We start from the raw sequence: 25,016 nt of genomic DNA on the forward strand, positions 1-25,016 counted from the left end.
TCTATCGTCGTCCCAACTCCGATGATGGCGTGTACGAGGCTCCCTCTGCAAACATCGACACTCTGCTCTTTGCTCACCCCTGTTATCTCTTCTAATCTGTGGAGACTTTAATTGCCACCATGTCAGCGAGCTTTGTGTTGGTGCACATACTTCAGTACATGGCTGAGCAGCTAAGTAATTCTGAGAAACAACTGGACTTGTTTGATATATATCTCTATCTCTATCTCTATCTCTATCTCTATCTCTATCTCTATCTCTATCTCTATCTCTATCTCTCTCTCTCTCTCTCTCTCTCTCTCTCTCTCTCTCTCTCTCTCTCTCTCTCTCTCTCTCTCTCTCTCTCTCTCTCTTGTTCTCCCTCTCTCCTCTCTCTGTCTCCTATCTTCTCTGCTCTCTCTCTGTCCCCCTCTCTCTGTCCCCTCTCTCTCTGTCCCCTCTCTTTCCACTCTCTCACTCTCTCACTCTCTCACTCTCTCACTCTCTCACTCTCTCACTCTCTCACTCTCTCACTCTCTCACTCTCTCACTCTCTCACTCTCTCACTCTCTCACTCTCTCACTCTCTCACTCTCTCTCTCACTCTCTCACTCTCTCACTCTCTCACTCTCTCACTCTCTCACTCTCACTATCTCACTCTCACTATCTCACTCTCACTATCTCACTCTCACTATCTCACTCTCACTATCTCACTCTCACTATCTCACTCTCACTCTCTCTCTCTCTCTCTCTCTCTCTCTCTCTCTCTCTCTCTCTCTCTCTCTCTCTCTCTCTCTCTCGTCTCGTCTCTCTCTTGTTCTCCCTCTCTCCTCTCTCTGTCTCCTATCTTCTCTGCTCTCTCTCTCTCTCTCTCTGTCCCCTCTCTCTGTCCCCTCTCTTTCCTCTCTCTCTCTCTCTCTCTCTCTCTCTCTCTCTCTCTCACACTCACTCACTCTCTCACTCTCTCACTCTCTCACTCTCTCACTCTCTCACTCTCTCACTCTCTCACTCTCTCACTCTCTCACTCTCTCACTATCACTCTCACTATCACTCTCACTATCACTCTCACTATCACTCTCACTATCACTCTCTCTATCTCACTCTCTCTCTCTCTCTCTCTCTCTCTCTCTCTCTCTCTCACTCTCACTCTCTCTCTCTCTCTCTCTCTCTCTCTCTCTCTCTCTCTCTCTCTCTCTCTCTCTCTCTCTCTCTCTCTCTCGTCTCGTCTCGTCTCGTCTCGTCTCTCTCTTGTTCTCCCTCTCTCCTCTCTCTGTCTCCTATCTTCTCTGCTCTCTCTCTCCTCTCTCTCTGTCCCCTCTCTCTCTGTCCCCTCTCTTTCTCTCTCTCTCTCTCTCTCGCTCACTCTCTCTCTCTCTCTCTCTCTCCCACACTCACTCACTCTCTCACTCTCTCACTCTCTCACTCTCTCACTCTCTCACTCTCTCACTCTCTCACTCTCTCACTCTCTCACTCTCTCACTCTCTCACTCTCTCACTATCTCACTCTCTCACTCTCTCACTCTCTCACTCTCTCACTCTCTCACTCTCTCACTCTCTCACTCTCTCACTCTCTCACTCTCTCACTCTCTCACTATCACTCTCACTATCACTCTCTCTCTCTCTATCTCACTCTCACTCTCTCTCTCCTGCAGAGAGAGAGAGAGAGAGGCAGCAGTAGAGGAGCACGCGCACGCGCGCGCACACACACACACACACACACACACACACACACACACACACACACACACACACACACACACACACACACACACACACACACACACACACACACACACACACACACACACACTCCTCCCCAAATGGCAACCATTCATTACTTTCATACACATTGTCATATCAAACTTTAAAAAAAATCAAACTTGACCTGCTCCTCTTCAGCTCCTCCAAGCTCTTCTGACCAGGTGTTTGGAAAAGTGTGGGCATATCTTTTGCAGTTCTTTGAGAACCCCCAAGGCACAAATGTGTTCAGCAATTGATCTGGCATAAAATTTGCTTTCTCCAGTCAAGACCGGTCCATCATCCCATTACAACATTTATTGCTCCTGAAATTTCTTCCACAACAGACTAATTTATTTCCTTCGCAAGTCAATCCCAACTCGCATTCAACTTTTCTCTTCATCATGTTTACCCTGGTACACTGATGTGTGTGGTGAGGTTATTGCAAGAAAACAACTTTCATTTTCCTTTGAAAACCTGCAGTTTCTCCACACAGCTCGGAACCATTCTGTATTTGTCCTCCGAAGAGTCAAGGCTCAACATCAGGCTCACCTGTGATCCATATTCTCCAGCCTCTCACCATTCTCCAAAGTCTGGTGGGAGTGTGGCAGGGTTGTGTCTGGTACACATTCCCCCTCCATTCTTTCCTTCCTAAAGTACAGAATCATGCTGGATACTGCACAAGAAAGAAAAAAAGCAGAGTTCTTGATCTCTAGCTTTAATGACAAGGCCAAGATCCCAAATCCATCACTTCTTGCACCATTCCAGAATGTTCCCTGTTGCACGTTGACTTCACGTCTCCCATAATGGAGACATTTCAGCTTGACACCTCTTTCATAACTGGTCATGATGTCTTAAGTGCTGTAATCTTGAGCAACTGTGCTTCAGTCCTATCATATAATCTCTCTGCTCTATTTTGCTCATTCTTCTTGTATGGGCAAGTTCCTCCATTTTGGAAAGTTGCAAACATCACTCATATCCAAAAGAAAAGTTCCAAAACCGATCCCCAGAACTACAGAGCTTTTGGTCTTCTCTGCATCATCAGCAAAGTAATGTAGTACATCATTTTAGACGTCACCTCAGCTACAGTTTATTTTCTAACTCACGAATCTCCGACAACCATTTTGGCTTCCAACCTGGCCGTTCAACTTTGGATATGCTACTCCTTCTGACACAGCAGTATATACATACCCTAAACCACAAGGGTGTTGAGGGAAACTTGTTCAAGTGATTTTCTGATTTTTCCGTATGAGCAGAAACAGCGGGTGGCCCTTGATGGTGTCCTTTCCCCTTGGTTTTTACTTTCAGGCTGGCATTTTACAAGGCAGCCATCATTATTCTTAACCAATATCAATGATCTATGACTGATGTGATTCTCTTCAAACAACAATGTTACCATTTACTGATTACACCACTTTGTGTAGAACAACTACCAATGCCAAATCGAATTTCATCAGTCCTGGACAAGGTAAGCTGGTTGGCTTCTAGAAACATGACATTCAACTTGGGTGGCCACTGATGGAACTCATGACTACTGGACACTCTCCTGCCAGCCCATAATAGTCTGTGGGCCTACCCCAACCCCTCCCTCCACCCAGGGGGACATTCTCATCTAAGGTGGTACTTTTTAACATACTTTGGACCTTTTTATCAATATACCGCTGTTTGATAGTTTTCCTGTGGTTGGTGTGTTTACCAGACACGTTGGTAGAGCAAGACATGGAGATATCGCTGTCCCTTGTGTTCCTTTGAGGAATAGTTACCAAAATGCTCTTTAAGTATTCAGGTAAATTTTAATGCAGGAATATGCATGGGCTCAAATAATTAACCCCACCCTGCAATAGTGGGCAGGATTATTGTGATAGCCTTCGTGTGTGTGTGTGTGTGTGTGTGTGTGTGTGTGTGTTCCGGTATCTATGCCAGTGGTTCCCATCAAGTGATGTGAGGAAAGCACTACAACAAGGCTCTTCATGTTCACAAGATGATGCTTGAAGCCCTCAAACATTTGTTTCTGAAAACTTTTGAAACAGAGGAGGGTGACATGTTGGATGACGTGAAAGACATATTGGGTTATGTGGCAGCAGCCCCCAACTCAGGAATTGCTCCTTGATGTGAGTTCTGATGATGACTGTATGAGGGTCTTCACATAGTACAGTGACTTCAAGGTAAATGTTCGCAAGGGGAGGGATTGGGCAAAATGCATGGTTTTGCCTTGACTACATGGACAAAATCTGGCTGATCATGAAGTTTATTAGAGCTTCAAAGGAAAACAATCCTGATCTGCATCTCATCTGCCTGCAAAAACCCTGCCCCTGTTGTTCAGCTATGATTGATCACCCAAACTATGCTAGGAACAGTAAGATCTCCCTTCTGACTGTGAAATCTTCCCAACCCTCATCCTGGAGCTGAAGAGCTTCTTAGGCAAAATGGATTCAGTGTGAACTTGTCAGATGTTATGTACTCAAGAAATACAGGAGACATTACCATTGAACAAACAATCAACCATCGTGCAAAGTCACATTGATGCATCATTGGCTTCAGCAGGAACGACTCAGCTTATTACAGATGATGCATGGCGAGACATGCGAGAGCAAGCTCCTTCATAGCAATTATAGAAACTGCAGAGATGGGGAGTCCAGAAACACCAACTCATAAGGATGTAAGAACAACAGTGGTAGGTCATGGTGAAGCAGGTGTCTGCAAGGTTATGGATGAAATTGGAAACTTCATCAACCCATTTGAAGTTGATAACAATGATGCACTGTATTGCCTATCATCAGGGGCACCAGCACCAAAAGATGTGGAAAGAGGTCTTCTCTCAGATGAGGATAGAGGAAAGGATGCATTCAAATCCTTCGTGTAATCATGGAGGCTGGTTGAGAAAAGCAAAATCGTCCATGATCCGATAAAAAATAAACTCAAACTCAAAACGTTTGCATCAGCAGCAAAGACCATTAAAATCACAAGCTCTGACAATAAATCAATGCAACTGAAGGCAGAACGACATGTGTTCGGCCAGCTTGTTTTGCTGGCACTCACGCATAACATCAGCTTGGAAAAGGTACTCAGCTACCCACTAGGTGCTGTTTCTTGGTTGCTTGCAACCGCTGTTGGATGCCCAATCAGACAGATAAATCAAAGCTCATGTACGCTTTGGAAGGCAGTCAAAGTTGACTGAACAGCACAGTCAAGGATGCATGTGTTGCACTATTGATGGAAATGCCCTCCTGCAAGCACAGATGGCTTTACCAAACACATTTGGAGGGTTGGCTGAAAATGTGTTTGACCAGCTTACTAAAGTGCAGTGGACTGATTCTGTGACTGATACGTACATGCTACTCTCAATCAAGGAAGCTGAGAGATCATACCGAGGTACATCAAAGACCTTCTTGATCAAAGGACCGTTGACAAAGATCCTATGGGATTGAAAGACATTCGTGCCAAATGGGAGCAACAAGTAGCAATTGATAAAACTACTGCTTGAAGAATGAGAGGACAAATATGCTCAGAAGTTTTTCAGCAGAATAATTTTGTTTGTCTGTGAGAAAGTGTGCATCGGTATGCCAACCTCAGATGACAATGTCACTCAGGCAGCCGAAGCAGAGGAACTAAACTCCACATAAGAGGAAGCAGACACCTGAATAATCATGCATTGTCTTCATATTTCCTCACATTCACCACATGACTGTGCTATCATCATCAGAACACCAGAAACTGGTGTGTTTGTTCTGCTGATCTGCTTTGCACAGAAAGTAAAACATCTGCTGTTTCACACAGGAGTTGGGAACAAGAGATGTCTTTTGGATGTCCAGCATGTTATTGCTGATCTTGGAGAGGAGATGTGTTAAGCACTGCTGGCACAACATGCATTCCTTAGCAAAGGAAAGCTTCTGTCTTTGAGGATGCTACAGAAGCAACCAGAACATGATGATGCCTTCTGTGAACTGATTGTCTTACCTGATGCATAACATCATGTATCCAAGAAGACAGAGAGTTGCACTTGCATCCTGCTGAACAGTTCTTCAGCCTACAACATCAACCAAAGCAGGCTTGAGCAGTTTCTGCAGAAGTTCACTCCCAAGCCAGGAAAGATATTGTCAACCTGCAATGCGGTTGACCTCAGCATTCTGCCACCATGCAGAGCATCGCTAAGAATGTATATCATGAGGGCAAACTACTGAAGCTTGATCTGGTGCAAAGCAGATCATGCAACTCCAGGTATCTCAAATAGGCATGGGTGGCACATCAATGGCAAAACACTTGAACACAAGTGGACAAAGGGTGATTTGTTTCCAAAGGAATTGGTGGATTTGCTTGTGCATGATCCATCAAGAGATCATGAGGGAGAGGAAGCAACAAACCAGGAGGAAGACGAGACTCATGAACTTGTGAGCCAGGCTGATATCATTCATGCATGATAGTGATTAATAATTTATTCAACGACTGCGAATGGCTTAATTTGTAAATAGACAAAGTCCATTCAATCGAATGTACTAGAAGTTAAGATGTTAAATCTTGAAGTTTTGAAAGCTGGCTCTTTTGCGTGCGTCAAATGTAAAATAAGCTCACGATGGTAACATTCTGAACAATGAAAAAACCTGACACTGCTGAGGTTGAAAATGGCTGAACTATTTTTCTGTGACACGTACATTTTACTGTGTTGTTTATGTTTAAATGGATGCGAAAACAGAGTGTTGATGCATAATTTGCACCCCAAAAAGCTATTGTTTAGATCAAGAGTCAGCAACGTATGGCACGTGTGCTATAAGTGGCACGCCAGATGATTTTGAGTGGCATGCACAATAAAAGAAAAATTGATGGCAAATAAACTAAGTTTTAAAAAACCCGATTAAAAAACTATATTCTTGGCTGCTCTGTCAATCTCTAAAATGAAAAAAACAAGAGCTTTCATTGAGGAGCATAAGTTGGAATCTAAACTATGCTCCCCAATGAAAGCTCTTTGAAGGAGAAGTAAAAACGATTCAATTGGTGTATTTACTACATTATGTTTTGTGGGGTTTGCCAATCTTGATTCACAAGAAATCTCATGATAAGTGCCACTTGGTCACATTTTGTTTTGGACAAAATTGCAATTCCTAAGAAAGCAAAATTGGAGAGATGAATATGGATATGTTTATTCTGTTTCCTCTACATCACTGTTCTTCATCGCATGGCCCGCAAGCCACTGGCGGCCTCGAGTGGTCTAAAGTGCGGCCCATAATTAATACACAAATGTGAAAACACTCATCATAATCCGCCATAAATGCTATCAAATTGACACGATGGTTTCAAATGAGTGTTCCAACGCGAAGCATAAAGGTAACATAACTACATCAGGATATGGATGCAGTATACAAATAATTACACTTGCGGCCCAGTTAACCACAACGAAGAAGAGTACGTTGGGTGGGGCCTAATAGCAGCCATTACAGAGTCCTGTAGGCGGTGTGGCGGCTCTCCCACTGATGTCTTATCGGTAAAAGTGGCCCCCTTCTAAAAAAATAGTGAAGATCACTGCTCTATGTACTCTGTTTGTACTCTATGCCGTAAGAGCGTTATTTTCCACACATCAAGTATCCAATGACATTTTCAGACAAAACATGAGTAATCCTTTAAGGAAAAGGCGGACAAAACTGAGTCAATAAAATGGGCCATAGCGAAGTACAGAAAGCATTGCAGAGTCTATAGTAAAGTCTGTGTCAGGAACAATCAAGCCACAGACGGAAGTAACAAAATCACACAATGTGTTCCAAAACATGGAAAACAATTTACAGAAGGGGAATATATAAAAGAGGCTTTTCTCAGTTGTTCAGATGTTTTGTTCAGTGGGATGACACAATCATCTCCAGAAGTAAAGATGGACCTCTGTCGGCCAGATCAGTGGAGAGACGCATCAACAAAATGGCAGAAAATGTTAAACAACAGACGGTGGTGTTAAAAGATGCAGTGGTATTTAGTGTCGCGCTTGATGAGAGTGTGGATATTACTGATGTACCACGGTTAGCAGTTGTTGTGAGATACTGTGACTAAGACAAAGTTCAAGAAGAGCTATGCTGGCTAAAACCCATGCATGGCACAACAGGGGAAGATCTAGTGAAGACGTTTGTTAATCATTTTGAGGAAAGAGGAATTGACATCAGAAAAATCATTTCTGTGACAATAGACAGTGCCCCTGCTGTGGTCGGAAAACAGAAGGGGTTTGTAAAGACCATTGAGGATCAAATTGGCCACCTGATGGTAAATTTCCATTGTATTATTCATCAACACAATCTTTGTGCCAAGATTTTTAATTCTGAGCTTAATAATATGATGTTGACTACAGTGGTGAAGAAAGTGAGTTTTGTTGTTGCTTGATCTGTCTTGATGTACAGGCAGTTTCAAGTTCTGCTTGAGGAGATGTACAGTGCATACAAGGACATTCCGCTTCACAGCAATGTTCGTTGGCTAAGCCCTGGGAAGGTTTTGGCTCACTTTGTGGACTGTCTTGATTCAATCAAGATATTTTTTGTCAGAAAAAGGTCAAAACTACCCCGAGCTGTTTGATGACAAACGAGTCGAACGAATAATGTTTTTAACTGACATCACTGTGCATCTAAACAAACTCAACCTCCGTCTGCAAGGTGCAGACCAAACTGTTATGGATCTTTTTGAAACATGGAAGGCATTTCTTGCGAAACTTGCCGGTTTTTTTTTCTCAGGACATTGATGCCTCAACTTTCTGCTATTTTCAACATCTTAAAGAAATATCGACACATTGTACCGTCAGTGTTGCCGAGATTGGAATGTACATGGAATAACTCTCATCAGAATTGTGTCAGATTTCAAGATTTTAAACGTTTTCGCCCGATGTTTTCCTTTCTAATTAAACCAGACATCTTTGACACCAGCAACATGGATTCGAGTGTTTCAGTGGATGTGTGGTGAGGATTCTGAAATGCAGCTCATCGAGTTACAATGATCAGGCTTATGGGCCTTGAAGTTTCGGGATCTGTGGTGCACACTTGAAGCTACCGAGAGAGATAATGGGGTCTCTCTCCTGACCTACTGGAAGTCCCTGCCTGTGAAATTTGACTGTTTGAGAAAGTTCTCAGTATTTGGATCTAGATACCGCTGGGAGCAGATATTTTCACATGTAAACTCAGTTCTCTGTCCCTCCTGGAGCCGGTTAACAACTAGCGAACACGAAGAGGTTTGTGTGCCATTCAAAGCATCAAACTAAGAGGCCGAGATTGGAGAACTCAGCAAGGGAAAGCAAGTGCAAGGATCACACTACTTGGTAATATCTGCCTTTCAGGTTTTTTTTTGATGAAAGTGCTAAAATGTAAGTCAGACTATTATTATATAAATATATATATATATATATATATATATATATATATATATTACTAAAATTCTCATCTTGTACGTATGTATGTTCCCAAAATACAGCCAAAATGGTACACGATAGCGCAAATATTTTGGGCACACCTTACTTACCATTCTCCTGCGGTGTGTAATATCAAGTGTCGTTCAAATCGGGCAATGAAAAAAATATTTTAAAATCAATTCCTGATTCAGTCAAGTACTCTTCAGGAGAATTTGATCAATGCAAACAACCTCAACTGTATAGTTCGCTGAAGCTATCTTTTATTTTTTTTTGTTTTTTTCTTGAAATGATTTTTTTATCAACCGCTGTCACAACGGGAACCCAACAGGTTCACGGGTCGTCTAGTTAATGTTAAAAATGTATCAATGGCATGTGGATCCGTAAATACGAATGAACAAGTTAACTCTTGGCATGCCACTTCTGAAAGGTTGCCGACCCCTGGTTTAGGCTTTCCAAAATATCCTTATTCAAAAAATAATAATAAACGTTTGGTCATACAAAATTTGAAAATAGCAGAAAAAAGAACAGACATTGTCAAAGCTTTTTGTCTTGCAGCTCGTCAGCACACACGCAAGAATACCGGATGTGCAGACACGAAATGAAACAATTTATTTGTTCAGACAGTTAGGGGTTGGTTCTTTGGACAGTTACTGACATGAACATACACATCATTGCCTTGAGGACCTACACATCATGGCCATTTTCCCCTGGATCCAGGTCAGAACAGATGCAGTGTTTGCACATACTCTTTTTGTTTGCAAAGAACAGGAGCTCACACGTGCATAAATGTGGCTTCAAGAACACGTAAATGTACTTCAGTACACGCACCTGCTACAATGTGGAACCATTCAGTGTGATAGGCCTGGACACATTCGGGATTGTTCAGGAGGTGCTGACCAACAGCAGACTCACTTTGAAGTCCTACCTATGTGTGTGCATCCTTATGATGCCCTTACATTGCGCTGCAATTACATTGCGTTTGAGGCCTGAAGACCAACCCAGATATTTATCTGGAAACCTGATAAAGGGTCTGGAGTAGTTATGAACAAGCTCGATTATATGGAAAAGATGCTTGGGGTTCTGAACGACGAAACAAAGTTCAAATGACTAGGCAATGTGGCTCATTATGAGTGCACAGCTGCCCTTGAACGCAAATTGCAAACACGTTTACTGTAATTGTAAAAAGCAAAGAACACCCACATGATGTGTATATACGCGGATCTGTCCACATGGTTCACAACATCCTTGGATGTATGGGTTACCCAGAATACATAAAGAAGGCGCCCCACTACATCTGATACTATCTATGATTGGTTCTGCACAACATAAACTCTCCAAGTGGTTGAGTGAATTATTGCAACCTATTCTCGAGGAATTCTCTGAGTACGCAATCAAAGATTCATTCACGTTTGTTAAAACCATGCGTGGATTGGAGCGGGACCAGAATGTTGTGACCATGTGCTGCTTTGACATATCCAGCCTGTTCATGAATGTTCCTCTCCAAGAAACCATCGATATATGTATGGCATCGCTGTTTCACAGCAATCTCTGAAGTGCTCTTTGTGGAACTCATGAACGCAGCAACACGAGCAGTGGAGTTCATCTTCAATGACAACATGTATAAGCAAGTAGCTGGAGTAGCGATGGGATCACACGCCTAGTGTTGGCTTCATGGTTAGGGTGGTGGGCTCGGGATCTGAGGATCCTGAGTTCAAATCCCACTTGGCTGTTGAATTAATACCAGGTATATTAATACCAGACTTTGCCTGTCATCCTGAGGTTGGTAAAATGAGTGCCAGCTTGCTGGTATCCTGGATCGGAGTGGTGACTCGTCCAGGATTCTGCCCAATAGTCAAGGAGACTGCTTAAGCAGCACCAATGCTCTGCACAGAGTATGGTCCCAATGAATGGATGGATGAATGGGATCACCATTAGGTCTGCCGCTCGCAAACATTTTCATCAGCTTTCATGAGAAACGTGTTTTTCATGAATTGAACATCAACATTAGACCTATAGTACACTACATGTGACCGATGAGGTCATCAATTTGTCTGTCAACCAATTTATCCCAAGATGTCCCTCAAAAATTTTCATACTGATCGGATGTGGCGTCCTACGTATGCAATTATGACATCATAAAGGCACCTATGACATCATACAGAAATAATATTTATTCCACATGCAGAGTACATGCCATGTGCCAAGTTTCAATTTTTTCCATGGTGCAGTTTGGGAGATACAAAGGTCCAATTTTTTTCCTTTTTACCAACATGGATGCCACACCACATGACCTCTGACATCATACTTATCATTAAAACAGTCTACCACAGTAGTCGCTCCCGTGGTGCAAATTATGTGTCAATCCGACAAGCAGTTGTAGAGAAAAACTGTACTCACGATCTGTGCAGACAAACAGACAGACAAACAGACTCAAATGCAATACCCTCTCCTCTGGCGAAGGTAACGAGCATTGCAATTGCATTTTGTGCACTGATAATTACTTTTTTGATTCGATTTAATTAATAATGGTAATAATAACGAAAATAATATCAAGAATTACGAGTATTAAAACCAATGCTTTACGGCATGTAAGACTTGACAAAGGTCAGCAGCAGTCACTATATCGTTTTGAGGTTACATAGTGGATTTTTTTTTTGAAAAAGCTCAGTGATTATGTATCTGCATTTCCATTTTTAAAGCTCAATGACTATGTATCTGCATTTCGAGCATTCAATTTGTGCTTTTCCGGTAAAACGTGCTGATTCAGATCTCCCTTTCCTCGGCGGCTGACATCGATATCACGTCAGCACCAGATGCAGAATACATGATGCTTTCCCTTGCTGCATTTTCCTATGAAATCATATTCTTTTCTCCATTCTGAATTGAACGATGTCTTTCGCTTGGGCATTATGTATTGAGTGGGTGAGTTTGAAACTGATGAAGAAGACTGCAATGGCTCTAGGTTAATCGCGACGCAATGTTAGGGCATCATAAGGGCGCACACACACACAAAGGTCGGATATTTGTGGGCATTCACAGGACCAATATAGTTGCGAGATTAAATAAATGACGCATGTATTAACCAATGAAGACGAACAATATCACATTCAATTGTGGCTCTTAGAGGTTGGGCATTTCAAAATAAAAAAAATAATGGACATGAAGGTATCCGGTGCTGAATCGGCACACATGTATTAACTAATGAAATGTCCGCTTATACAACGGGATGATTGGCCACTGTACATGCAACACTGACAAGTCAAATGTTCTCTGTCTTTCAACAAGGATTGGCAATCAAACTATCCAATCCACTTCTCTGGACAGACAGTGAAACAGGTACAATCTCTGGAACTCCTTGACCACACTATCTGCCATAACCTTTAATAGGTGGATCACGTCCCCAAATTATCAAAGGTTAGCTGCTCTCCTTGTATGCATTGTAGCATTGAGGCATTCCTGAGCTACACTGAGCTCATAACGGTGTAGAAGGCTTCCATATGAAGCTCCGTGGAGCATGGCTTTCTACTCTGGGCAGGTGCTCGTTGCTTCCCACCTTGCTCCTCTTGAAGCAGTCAAAAACAATGCCTTCTCAAGACAAGAGGCGGATTCCTAAGGACGGTCATTTTCACCCAGCGATAAGTTCGTGGTCTCGATTTTTTATGAGTCTACATCTAGCCTTGGTCCTCATGCCCTCTCCCACCTTTTCCCCTCAGGTTGCATGCATTCCGAAAGAAACTCTCACCAGCTCACCCTCCCAAAATCCAAACCAGTTGCCCAAATGATGAATTTGTCTCCTTTTTCTCTTGATTGTGGAATTGTCTCTCTGTGTTTGTTGTCTCATTCTCATCACTTCAGTACTACATATCAAATACACTGCTCAACACTACCTAACATGCTCACCCATGCACATCAACGATCTCTTCTACCTCCTTTCCTCCTTGTGTATGGAGGAAAGGAGGTAGGAGAGATCATGGATGTGTATGGGTTGTTCCTTCTATCCTTTGTGCCTATATCCCCCATACCATTTGATAGTTTGTAAGCCTGTTACCTTTATCATCAGGAGCCTATACCCTTATTTTGAAAATGCTGGGGAGAGAATAATGAGGCAACTGGTTGCAGAATTTAGTGTTGTGAAGAAAGAAAGAAGACTCTTCAGGCTCCTTTAGCTACAGCTGGAGAGAAGACAGACTTTGCAATATTTTTGAGCACCATCAATTCTGCTGTGGCTTACCCTGTTGGGTCCTGATGTGGTAAAAGCGAAATTACAGCTTCACTTTATCAGGTTTTTCAGAAAATAATTCACGATTTTTACTTTCTACTTACTGATTAGTGCTAAGTTGTTACACTGCAGACACCTTTTCTTCCCTTAATCTCTTTCCTGGCAATGCTCCTCATGATTATTCTTGTTTATACACAAAATTTAATTTCCCTGTTTTTGCCTCATGATTTGACCATTATTGTAAAACTAAATTTACAGAGGTTGAGGCTCATGGAAGAGAAAACTTTTGCAACATTCCTGAAAGTTGTTTGCCACATGGCACTTTCTTCAATTATTTTTTTCATCTTTCAAATTTACTTTCTCTTTATTTTATGTAATTTCCTATTTATAAAAGATTATAAGTTCCAGGGCAACATAAGTGCCAAACCTTAATTGTATACCGATTTCTCATCAGATATCAGATATATATATATATATATATATATATATCTCTCTCTCTCTCTCTCTCTCTCTCTCTCTCTCTCTCTCTCTCTCTCTCTCTCTCTCTCTCTCTCTCTCTCTCTCTCTCTCTCTCTCTCTCTCTCTCTCTCTCTCTCTCTCTCTCTCTCTCTCTCTCTCTCTCTCTCTCTCTCTCTCTCTCTCTCTCTCTCTCTCTCTCTCTCTCTCTCTCTCTCTCTCTCTCTCTCTCTCTCTCTCTCTCTCTCTCTCTCTCTCTCTCTCTCTCTCTCTCTCTCTCTCTCTCTCTCTCTCTCTCTCTCTCTCTCTCTCTCTCTCTCTCTCTCTCTCTCTCTCTCTCTCTCTCTCTCTCTCTCTCTCTCTCTCTCTCTCTCTCTCTCTCTCTCTCTCTCTCTCTCTCTCTCTCTCTCTCTCTCTCTCTCTCTCTCTCTCTCTCTCTCTCTCTCTCTCTCTCTCTCTCTCTCTCTCTCTCTCTCTCTCTCTCTCTCTCTCTCTCTCTCTCTCTCTCTCTCTCTCTCTCTCTCTCTCTCTCTCTCTCTCTCTCTCTCTCTCTCTCTCTCTCTCTCTCTCTCTCTCTCTCTCTCTCTCTCTCTCTCTCTCTCTCTCTCTCTCTCTCTCTCTCTCTCTCTCTCTCTCTCTCTCTCTCTCTCTCTCTCTCTCTCTCTCTCTCTCTCTCTCTCTCTCTCTCTCTCTCTCTCTCTCTCTCTCTCTCTCTCTCTCTCTCTCTCTCACTCCCCACTTGGGCTCAACATTGACTTGGTTTGAACCCCATCGACAGTTGAACGATGGGATTTTGGAAATGGTTACCTCTGTTTGTGGTTTTGCTTCCAGAGGATTTAAAAAAAATTTTTTTTCTTGTTCTGAAGAGGCTGGCAATAATGCTAACAGAGGCGGTTCGTTCTTCCAGTGGGTATCGTCATGTGCAATTCACAATTTGGAGTTTATATTATGAAACTTCTGACTTGGGTCTGCTGACTGTCCAGGTTAGTGGAGAAGCTTTCGCCACTTGGATGATGAGTAGTGTGCAAGAAAATGTCTCACTGAGTCACACCAATTAGTTAGGAAGGAAGACTGTAGTAATGTTTAGCCATCATCGAGGCAAAACCCCTGCTGAGGATTCTTGCAATGCTTCCAGCAGTTTTTTGATAACACACCCTGAGTCAATACTTTTCAGGTATCGCAGGTCATCTGGTCATCGATGATGGTAGTGTGCCAAGTAAGGATGGGAGGGAACTCCCTTCAAAAGGTGGGTCGTCGGGAGGCATGATTATAACTAAGAAGGAAAATACTGTAGGGTACTGAACTGCTCTGTCTTTCAATTATTGATTGGTTGAACCATCCCCTCTTGGACTATGATTGCTACAATATCATTCTTAATGAAGAAAAACGTAACAGATGGGAGAAAGCCTCAAGCATACTGAATAAACCAATCGTGCAAAAGAGCTCTTTTGTCAATTAACAAAACAACAACCCTAAAGGCAGTGCCAGATTAAGCCTCGGCTGGCCCTAAGGCACTCTTTGAAATTTTAGAGAATGGCCTGAAAATTTTAAATTAGATCTCAGGCTCATGGAAATGGACCCCAGACAAAAGATGAACTGATTCAAGAACAAAATATTTAATACAAAAAAAACAAATATTTAATGTGAAAATAATTTTTAGCCCAAAATTTGGGCTGGCCCTAAGGCACATGCCTTGTCTGCCTAATAGTTAATCCAGCACTGCCTAAAGGGGAAGTGTGTGTAAGTTGGTATTTTAACCATCAGTCTTGGACAAGCTTTTACCTTCAGGCTTTGTCAGAAAGGAAATTATCTAAAAGAAAAAGCAGAATTTGGCAATAGGCCTGGAAACTATGTAACATCACCTGACATGGTGGGTACCTACATCAATACTTCAATCGCATAATTTAACAAATTATCATCGACTTCAGATATGAGAGGAAGAGAATGAAAAAGAGTGAGAGGGAGAGATAGAGATAGAAATAGAGATAGAGATAGAGAACGAGAGAGAGAGAGAGAGAGAGAGAGAGAGAGAGAGAGAGAGAGAGAGAGAGAGAGAGAGAGAGAGAGAGAGAGAGAGAGAGAGAGAGAGAGAGAGAGAGAGAGAGAGAGAGAGAGAGAGCAAAAGAGAATGACAAAGATGGGGAGAGAGAGTGAGACAGAGATAAAGGAGAAAAGAAGAGAGAAAGAAAGAGAAAGAAAGAGAGAGGGAAGATGAACAGTGGAAGAGATGAAGCTTTGTAGATAAAGTATGGAAATGGAAATTTCAAAGAAAATCATCTGTTATGGAGAAATTGGGAAAGAGGTGGAGTTTGGTTGCATAAGAACAAAAGCTGCATGTGGGGATGAGTTGTCATTTGGTCGGCATGCAATGTGACTGGAAGATGGAGAGTAGGGCCGGCTTAGTTGAGGTTGTGTGTGTGAAATGGAGGTAGGAGCACTGCTGGTAAGGAATGGTGAGCAAGAAGTAGAACGTGAGGCAAGCTGAGGCAAGAAGCAAAGGGGTGGTGGTCTAGAGAGATTGATAAAAACAGACCGACAAAGAAGAAAAGGAGGGAAACAAAAGGAAGGATGAAAGATGTATTGAGGTTTGGGACCAAAGGGTGTGGTATGAAGGCAAGGTGAGGAAGGGAGGGAAAAGAGAAGAAGGGAGGTCGGAAGTGAAAGATAAGTGGAGTTGAGTGTAGCAGAGAGCGCATGAAGGGTGAGGGAGGTGGATGAAGCTGCATTAGAGATGTGAGGGAAAATGGAGTTTGAGGATCATGCTAGATGATAATGGGCTGAAAGATTGCGGGTTTATTTAATCATCTACATCTATAGTGGATACATAGGGAAGAGAACGGGATTGAAGTTGAAAAAGGTTGAAAAATGGTTATGTGTAAAAGATGGAAAGAAATGTTTAGAAGTAGTCATGAATGAAGAAGAAAACAACGAAATCAAACAGCTCATTTCCCCATGGATGAATTGGTTGAACTGTAAATTTGAGGTCTTCTATAAATGTAATCAAAAGTAACAAAATGGAATCAAATTATTAAAGGAGAACCATTTATAATTTGACTATAAAAATGCCAGGGAAGTTTCATTGAGTATAACGAAAACAAATATCGCAATAAGTAGTCTGGTGGTATAAAAGAGTTCATGATTGAAAAGGAGAAGTGGAAAAGGCTTTGTGGGGGGAGGATTTGAAGCAACAGGGTATAAAAGTGTTGGAAGAGCAGAAGTTTGATAATATGAAATACTGGAAATGAAAGAAAGATACAAATAAAAGTGGTGTTTGAAGATACAAATAAAAGTTGTGTTTGAAGATACAAATAAAAGTGGTGTCAGACATTTTTTTTCAAACAAACAGATTTAAGAAGGGAAGATACATGATGAGGAAATTAAGAGATGTGTAAAAATAAGGCTTCAGAAGACATTGGAAGGGAGAGATGAGAAATAAGGTGGATGAAGTTAAAAGAAAGGAGAGGAGTGATGAATTATGATCAGCAAAATGAAAATGAGGTCAGAGTCTCAGAAACAGAAGTAAGGAATAGGAATCTAAAGGGAAAATAATTGAGGGATGAATTGAAAATCAGATGTGCCACCAGAAGATCAGTGGTATCTTTGAAACTAGTTGGAAGGGGTTTCAAAAGGTGAGACAGGAAGCAGATAAGAGGGGAAGCCTGGGAAGAAAAGACCAAAGAGTTTTGAAAGATGTGGCGAGAAAGGGGTTATCTGAGCTTTTCTGGGAGAGACAACATGGTCAGGGCAATAGAAAAGGAAGTGGAAATAGTTGGATATGATGTGACAGAAGAAACTAAGTTGAAAAGGGTTTCAGAGTTAAAACTGAAAGAGAAGTTGGAGTTGAAAAAGGGGTGAGAAGTATGGGAGAAAATGACAAGAGAGGAAAATGACCATCCAGGAACATGTATGATCAGCTTACCGAATGCTATCCAGGTCTTCTTTGTCATCTCGCAAGACAGTCACCTTCATTCCTCCTTTTTTAGCTCGTGGACAACCAGACAGGCTGTGAATGCGAAGCATCCAGTTAGCATACTTCAAAGAGAAAGTACCAGCAATTATAACAATCGTCGAGGGTAAGGCTTTCAGCCTCAGCCTTTCCCAAGGTGTTTGTTATAGTTGTTGATGCTTTCACTCTCAAGTATGAATGCTCCCTTTCTGAGTGCTCCCTGCTTTCACTCTGAGTTGTTTTTTTGAGCATCTACTTCGCATCTTTACAACAATTACATTCCCAGAATAAGATAAAATCAGTGCACTAATGGCACTAACAATGGATTTGTTCATCATGTGCTGTAAGCATTATCGTCAAAAATAAAAAAATACATGTTTTGAGCTTTGTGCAGAAGAAAAATAACAAATAACCTCAAATATTACTTGTGTGAGACGAGTTTAATACCTGCGATGTGAAGTGTAGTTCCCAGTAATGTGTCCAGAACCATCGCAACCAGGTGTAGGACACCTGAGATTGATTGGGGTGAAAAAACAGGAAGACAGGAGGAGATTGAGAAATTGTATCCCAGTTGTTCATCATTTGTGAAGAAATCTAAAGCCCCCATATAAACATTCAAGTGCAGGTTACCTGCCTAAATATTGAAACTTTGACCCTGTTCCAAGCAAGTGCGACCATGAAAGATAAATGCCTATTTTATTTCTCGCTAGTTAACTACATTCTCGTTTTGATGAAAATATTTTGAGTTTTTTTTCAAACTCTTTCCCATTTCTAACCTGAGGAAGATTGCTATAAAGTGTTGTTAAAATAACAGTGTTGTACAAAACAAACCTGTGATGAAACTATACATATAGTTCTTGGTGAAGAATGTGTAAATGGTTGACTGTAGAAACTTGGAGAAACTTTATGATTTGTTTGAAGTCGTCTCTTTATCATGTAAGAAAACTGGCTTTATGATTCAACACCCATCCCTTCTCCATACATTTTACATTGTATACATTATCCTTCCTCTCCTCCTCTAACTCATATCTCCACGAATGAACCACCTTCAAATTTTCTCCCGCAACACCACATCCCACCCCTTCCACTCGATTTTCTCAAATTTTCTTCTACATTTACAGCTCACTATTATATGTAACACCAACAGGGGGACCCAGCATTGCCTGGTGCTGTTCGAATCCAGTTGACATTTTGAAAAATCAAATTTTGTTTTGTTTTCTATTTTTTGTGGGGGCCGAAAACACTTCCCCACACCTACTAAGGAATGGGGTCGGGGATAATTTAATACTACCTTTCACATAGTTTCAAAGGCTTAGGCACTAGAAAGGGATTTTTTTGTTTAATCCCCAAAAATCCAATTCTTTTATTCAAAATGAAAAAATATATATTATTTTGCCGAAAACACCCCCTGCCACTCACTGATGAACCCTGAAAGTTTGACGAACATCCGTTTGGTCGTTTCTGAGAAAAATGGTGACACAAATATACAGACAAGCCGGTAGGCGGCGATGGTTCGCCGAGCATGGAAAGTATAAGATATAGAGCAAAATGGATGTCATATAGTGGATAGGGAATCACCTTAAGATGATACATATCAAATCTCATCCAGTTCCATCAACTGATAACTACTCGGTATCCATTTGAATGAAAAGTACCGAAAATGTGGTTTAAAATCGGAAATCCCCAAAGTTTGAGGGGGTGCTGTGGGTGAACAAAGATCTAACTCGAAAATCCGGCTTGATCGTTTGTGCACAATGTATTCCAGATGATTAGTGTGAATTTTCATGACCATCCGACCATAACCCTAGGAGTAGCATTTGGCGCGAAGGCACCTCCAGCTCTCGCATATTATCGATTTTTGCACTAATTGACCTTTGACCCCTGACCTAAGCGAAATCGGTCAATATGTCTTGAGGCAAAGTTGTAGTACTCATTGAGTAACATGAACCTGCAATGTTTCATTCACATCGATGCACTCACTTGGTCGCTAGGGGGCCTTCAATTTCACCAATTTTCGCACATACCCTAATTGTAGGGGGCACTGTGGGTAAAGTATTCCATATATCACAAAAACCGGAATATGTTTGATAGAGCATCACCTGTAGATCATTCGTGCCAAATTTCATAACCCTACGTGGGATAATGGCTTTTGGAATTGATTTTGCGTGAACGGTACCGATTTTGAAGGTTTTTCGGTTGTTGCTAGGGAACCAAAGCGTCCCTAGCAACCTTCACAATTTCCAAAGCACTAGGTTACAAGATGTACCTAACCCGAGTTTGGTCAAAATCCGCCCACGTTTACTACCAATTATGCTGATGACAAACGAACAAACATCCAAACAAACAGACAGAATTACTGACAACAAGGGTCACCTATTTCGGCGACCCAACAGACAGGCAAACATCCCTCTTATCGTGTATATATATATATATATATATATATATATATATATATATATATATATATATATATATATATATATATATATATATATTTGTAGTTTTACTTTAATTCCCAGTTTATATCATAATTGTTCATTGATTTGTATTGCTTCAAACAAAATGTAAACAATCCAATGACTTTGAAGAACAATCTAGCAATTTAAGCAACTATGCTGCTTGCATGTCACTTTTTTTATATATAGTTGAGGCTCATGGTAGAGCTAGTACACTGAACGGATCAGGACATAACAGACAAAACCAGGAAGCAAAACATGCCTGCATGGGGTGGACAAGATGGACACAGAAGGAAGCTCCAAGGAGGGAAAAATGTTACATACAATGGTACTAACGAGAAACTTCTTAAACTTTTCCTGTGAAAAAATAGATCAAACAATAACATTATTATTTATAATAACATTATATTATTTTTTATTAAATAATAACACTTATAATGTCGCAAATTACAAATCCCACAAGGGGATAAAAATAAACAGTGTAGACACACTTTAAAAATGTCTTTTTTCTCAAATTTTAACAAGATAGTTGAAAAAAAATCCTTGAAAATGATTAATCAATTAATTTTTGTACTTTTGCTTAATTGTTTGCTCCTTAGTTGTTTGATATTTTATTTAAAAAATTTGTTTTATAATAATTTCTCTTAAAGGTCATCTACTGTAATAGATTTATAATATTTTATAATGATGTGAATAAGCACAAGTTTTTGAAATTAAAAAAGACAGAACACATGATATAAGTACAAGATTAATGAGGTTATTGCTTATGAGTTGACCCAGCCATGCAAAACCATGACACCATCTTGAGGACCAGTTGCAGGACTAGGACATTCGATGGGTCTTGGAATATGTAGTTTGCCAATTTTGCAATGGGGTTCCATGTGGGGAATTATTTAATCTTGATGTGATCCAGGCAAGGCCCGTCAACTCGTAAAGCATTCCAAAAAAACTACAATACATACTTCAGCTCCTGAGTTGTCGATGCTATCATACTGCGGATGGTCTTGTCTGCCAGCGGACATCCTGACAGGCTGCAAGGACAATGCATGCTTTGTCTGAGTTTGCAACAATTATAAAGAGAGTAAATGTAGCTAAAGATATGTGTAATTTTTTTACACGTTTGACCGACCATCAAGCACACATCAAACACCGAAATGCGTAGGACAAGTGAAAATGAGCCAAATTATCCTACAGTAAACAAGGATAGGCTATTGACAGGACAGCTGTTAATGATGAATAAAAATATACAGTATGTAGAATTTAAAAAAAACATACAAGCCCATGCACAATAAATGCCACATATGTGAAACAAGAACCAGACACCAAAAACTTTATGAGGCACAATTGAAGTAACATTTGTTTATTAAACCAAGATCCAAATAAATTTCATATCAGTTATTTTCAAGAGCCAAATTAACTACATATCAATTATTTGGCTGCCCCAGCCTCCTCATGTGGGGTTAAACACATGGACGTCAGGTCAGCCAAATGTCAAGATGTAGGTGAGATCCATTGTTGGGCTAGTATGCATCTTTGGCACAAATAAGCCAGATTTGTAGTGTTTTAAAGACTTTTCATTTTTTTTTTTTTTTGGGAGTCTTTAATAAACGCTGAACTGGTAGTTTCATTAACTTAATGAAGACCTCCAGGCTGCATGTCTGACATTTATAAGTTTAAATCATGTTGTGCCAAATTTTCATTTTTGAGAGCACCCTGGCAGCAACCATCTCTGCACTGCTGAGCAGTGAGCATAACATATTACAGTGAATTGGTCCAAAGATTCAAATTCCAATTCACAAACATTATACTACTTTTCTGAAATTTGATTTTCTCATTGCAGTCTGTTGTGTTACATTTTAAATTTAATAATCGTCTAAAGACTGAGTCCAGGTCTTTGTATCAAATGCAGCCATAGATGTTTAGAGATAGGGACAGGCTTATTATAATCTCAGACTAGAGGATGGTCAGACTCATTGTAGGGGGCATTGTAGTACATGAACAGAGACATGAGGAACATTATTGGGTTTAGGATATAGTCAGAACATTATAGGCTCCGTATAAATCATCAACACAAAAACCACATGCCTAGTCTCCACTAAGAAGTTCGGAACTTGTCTGTGCCGAAAGCAGATCAGGCTTGGCCCAAGCTCAGTATTCCTATTAGCATGCTAGAAGCCTGAACAAGAAATAATTATGTTTTTCATGTGTGATGCATTGTTATAACATAAGAGCTCTCTTTAAGGAGAGTTGTTTCAATTGCCCTATATGGTTTAATTTGTAATCCGATGGACACAACTCTTTGATATCTATTCCATTATTTTTAGAATCTTACTATATTATTTATAGAGGCAAAAAAAGGAAAAAAATCAGTGCATCAAAAATAAAAGAAAATGCTTCATGCTGTTTTTCCCACATCGTGTAGTAAGTGGAGTAGGCAGCTAACCTGAATGGTCACAAATTATTTAATGCAGGGCAACTGACTTCATATAGAAGGCTCTGCTATGAATGAAAAAGTGTTGTATTGTTGTCATTTTGGTGAAAATCTGCCAAAAAGTACCCATCAATACTATATTTGAGTGGAAAACTAAACTCATGCCTTTTGCAAACAAGTAAATAAAACCAATGTCACCCGCAGGGTGACCCGTATCTTGCCAAAAGGTGACCACGTGTGACTTTTTTAAGGTCACACTGAGGTGAACAGAGCTGCTATCCACCAGGAGCGACTCCTTGAGGAATATCTGCCTACGAGAGATTCCGATGAGAATCGTTCTACAGAGTAACCATGAATAATATGCGTTTGCCTCATAATATCACCAAATGACGTCATAATGTCTCAAGCTTGACATATCTAGAAAGCACTCATTGAGGTGTTCAATTTGAGGTACTCCACGATATCGTTCCTAAAACTTGAAAATTTGACCTTAGGGTCAAATGTTTGACCTCAGGCGCTAACCATGAAGGTCAAGGCCGATCGCCACCAAAAATTAATCAGCTGAGCACCAGACCATGAACTATATTCCCATGAAGTTTGAAGACGATTCGATCAAAATTACTCAAAAAATAAGGGTTTCGTCGACTCCCCTGATTTGCGACAAAGTGACCTTGACCTTTGACCTTGACCTTGAAAATTTTATGCGCTGAAAGGGACCTCTATAGGACTCTGATATGCGAAGTTACAAAAATTTCCAATGATAACTGTGCTCTGCAGAGTGATCGATACGTGATTACAGACAAACAAACAAACAAAAAAAACATACAAGCTGACTAACATATCTTGCAAAAACTTCGTTTTGGCAAGATAAAAAAGAAGGGAAGCTGCTTCAGCAGATGAAAACTTCATGGCCATCAAAACTGTATTTATCAAGAAAGTTAAAAATACAATACATTTGGTGGAGAACCGAAGGGCAAACCCAATATTTCCATGCTTGCTAAATAATCCTACGACATTAAATAAGGCAATTCTCTATGTATGTTTGCATACGTGTTGGTGGTACCCAGGTAAGCCCCATGAGAGAGGGGTGGGGTGACTTTCCAAAGCTCCCAGAGACAGCGGGTGTTTCTATTGGTAGGAAAACTACCATAAATGGCAGTTGCGCGGTATTTTTGGTTACGAAGAGAGTTAAGTGAGATTTTTAGAATAAGCAATAAGCTGTGGCTGGTGTATCCCTGACAGTGCAAGGGATGTTACGAGGTCTACATATTACTTGTCACTCTTGAGACGCATCGTAGAAAAACAGGGAACTCACAAGCATGTGGCAGTTAAGAGTAATTTCTATATTAAGAGCTTGTTTTTTGGTGGCCAGCCAACATGACAACTATAGCCAAATGATGGATAAGCAAATGTCCATGATGAAGTTTTGAGACATAAATATGTTGACACCATGGAAATTATGTCATGGCACACACAGTCCTGCACGAAGCAAAATGCTGTTAAAGGCTCCGAGTAATGCTGAATTTTGGCTGTTATGGTTCAACTCCAGGGGTGTGTTCCATCACCAATAAGCTTGTAGAGTGCTCACTAAGTGGCTTAAGCACTCAAGCAAGCACTCCAACGAAATGGTTGATAAGAAACAGTTGGTTTGGCAAGTGATAGTAAGTGGATTGGTAATGGAACACCCCCCTGTTCAACACTGATGAAAGGATATGCCAAAAGAGCCGTGCGGGCATGCTCTGAACTTGCTAGTGGAGACGTGGCATAACACTTACATGACTACACAAAGTCCCATAGCTGAGCAATTCAAAAGCTCAACTACAAATCAATAAGCAGTTGTTCAGCTGATAAAATGGAAAATTCCATTTGGAATTTACCTCTGATACCATTGATTAATTTGGTTTCCCTTTATCCCACCTGAACTAAAACTCCTCACTGGCTGGAATTTGAGTTAACATTCAGCCAAAATGCCAAATATTTGGGCAGTGACTAGATGCATGTCATTTTTATAAAATGATGTATGATAAATTCTGATTCAATTTTAGTCAAGTATTCAACTTTGGTGAAAGTTTCTGCCTTTTGAAAAATTTCATAATTTGAAATCATTTTGGTGGAGGATTGAACATGATTGGTGGGCAAAATTTAATATGGATTTGTTGTTAAAAAAAAAAAAAAATCAAATAGCTTGACAAGCCAGCAAGAAACAGGGCAGGCCTGACGTTGTTGTAGTAGCCCATGTGAGGAGTAAAATTATCTGGGTCTAAGCTTCATTAAAAAAAACATTACTCATTTATTGTTGTCTTTTGGTAAAGACATTCCTTCTTTGAAGTGCAATCTTCAACCATGATCAGGTCCTCATTCTACCCTCCCTCTGTTTCCAATGAAATCACCCGAACCGCCCACCTTATACTTCCCAAACACGCATTCTCCCA

The 25,016-nt window shown here is 40.8% G+C and overlaps 1 protein-coding gene across 7 annotated transcripts in view; it reads right to left on the reverse strand.

Moving 5' to 3' along the window:
- The window catches only part of LOC147017406 (myelin transcription factor 1-like), a 177,387-nt gene that overhangs the window by 7,054 nt on the left and 145,317 nt on the right, over positions 1-25,016 (reverse strand). For all 7 annotated transcript variants that reach the window (XM_085847033.1, XM_085847032.1, XM_085847031.1 and 4 more), the window contains 3 exons: positions 21,116-21,184; positions 18,145-18,207; positions 17,671-17,754 (listed from right to left, as the gene is read on the reverse strand). In XM_085847033.1, the coding sequence (XP_085703159.1) occupies positions 17,671-17,754; positions 18,145-18,207; positions 21,116-21,184 (216 nt within the window). The remainder of the gene's footprint in view (positions 1-17,670; positions 17,755-18,144; positions 18,208-21,115; positions 21,185-25,016) is intronic.

The sequence above is a fragment of the Eptatretus burgeri genome, chromosome 11 (genome assembly GCF_056783735.1).
Source record: "Eptatretus burgeri isolate ZD-2024b chromosome 11, Ebu_testis_v1, whole genome shotgun sequence".
Taxonomy (NCBI): Eukaryota; Metazoa; Chordata; class Myxini; order Myxiniformes; family Myxinidae; genus Eptatretus; species Eptatretus burgeri.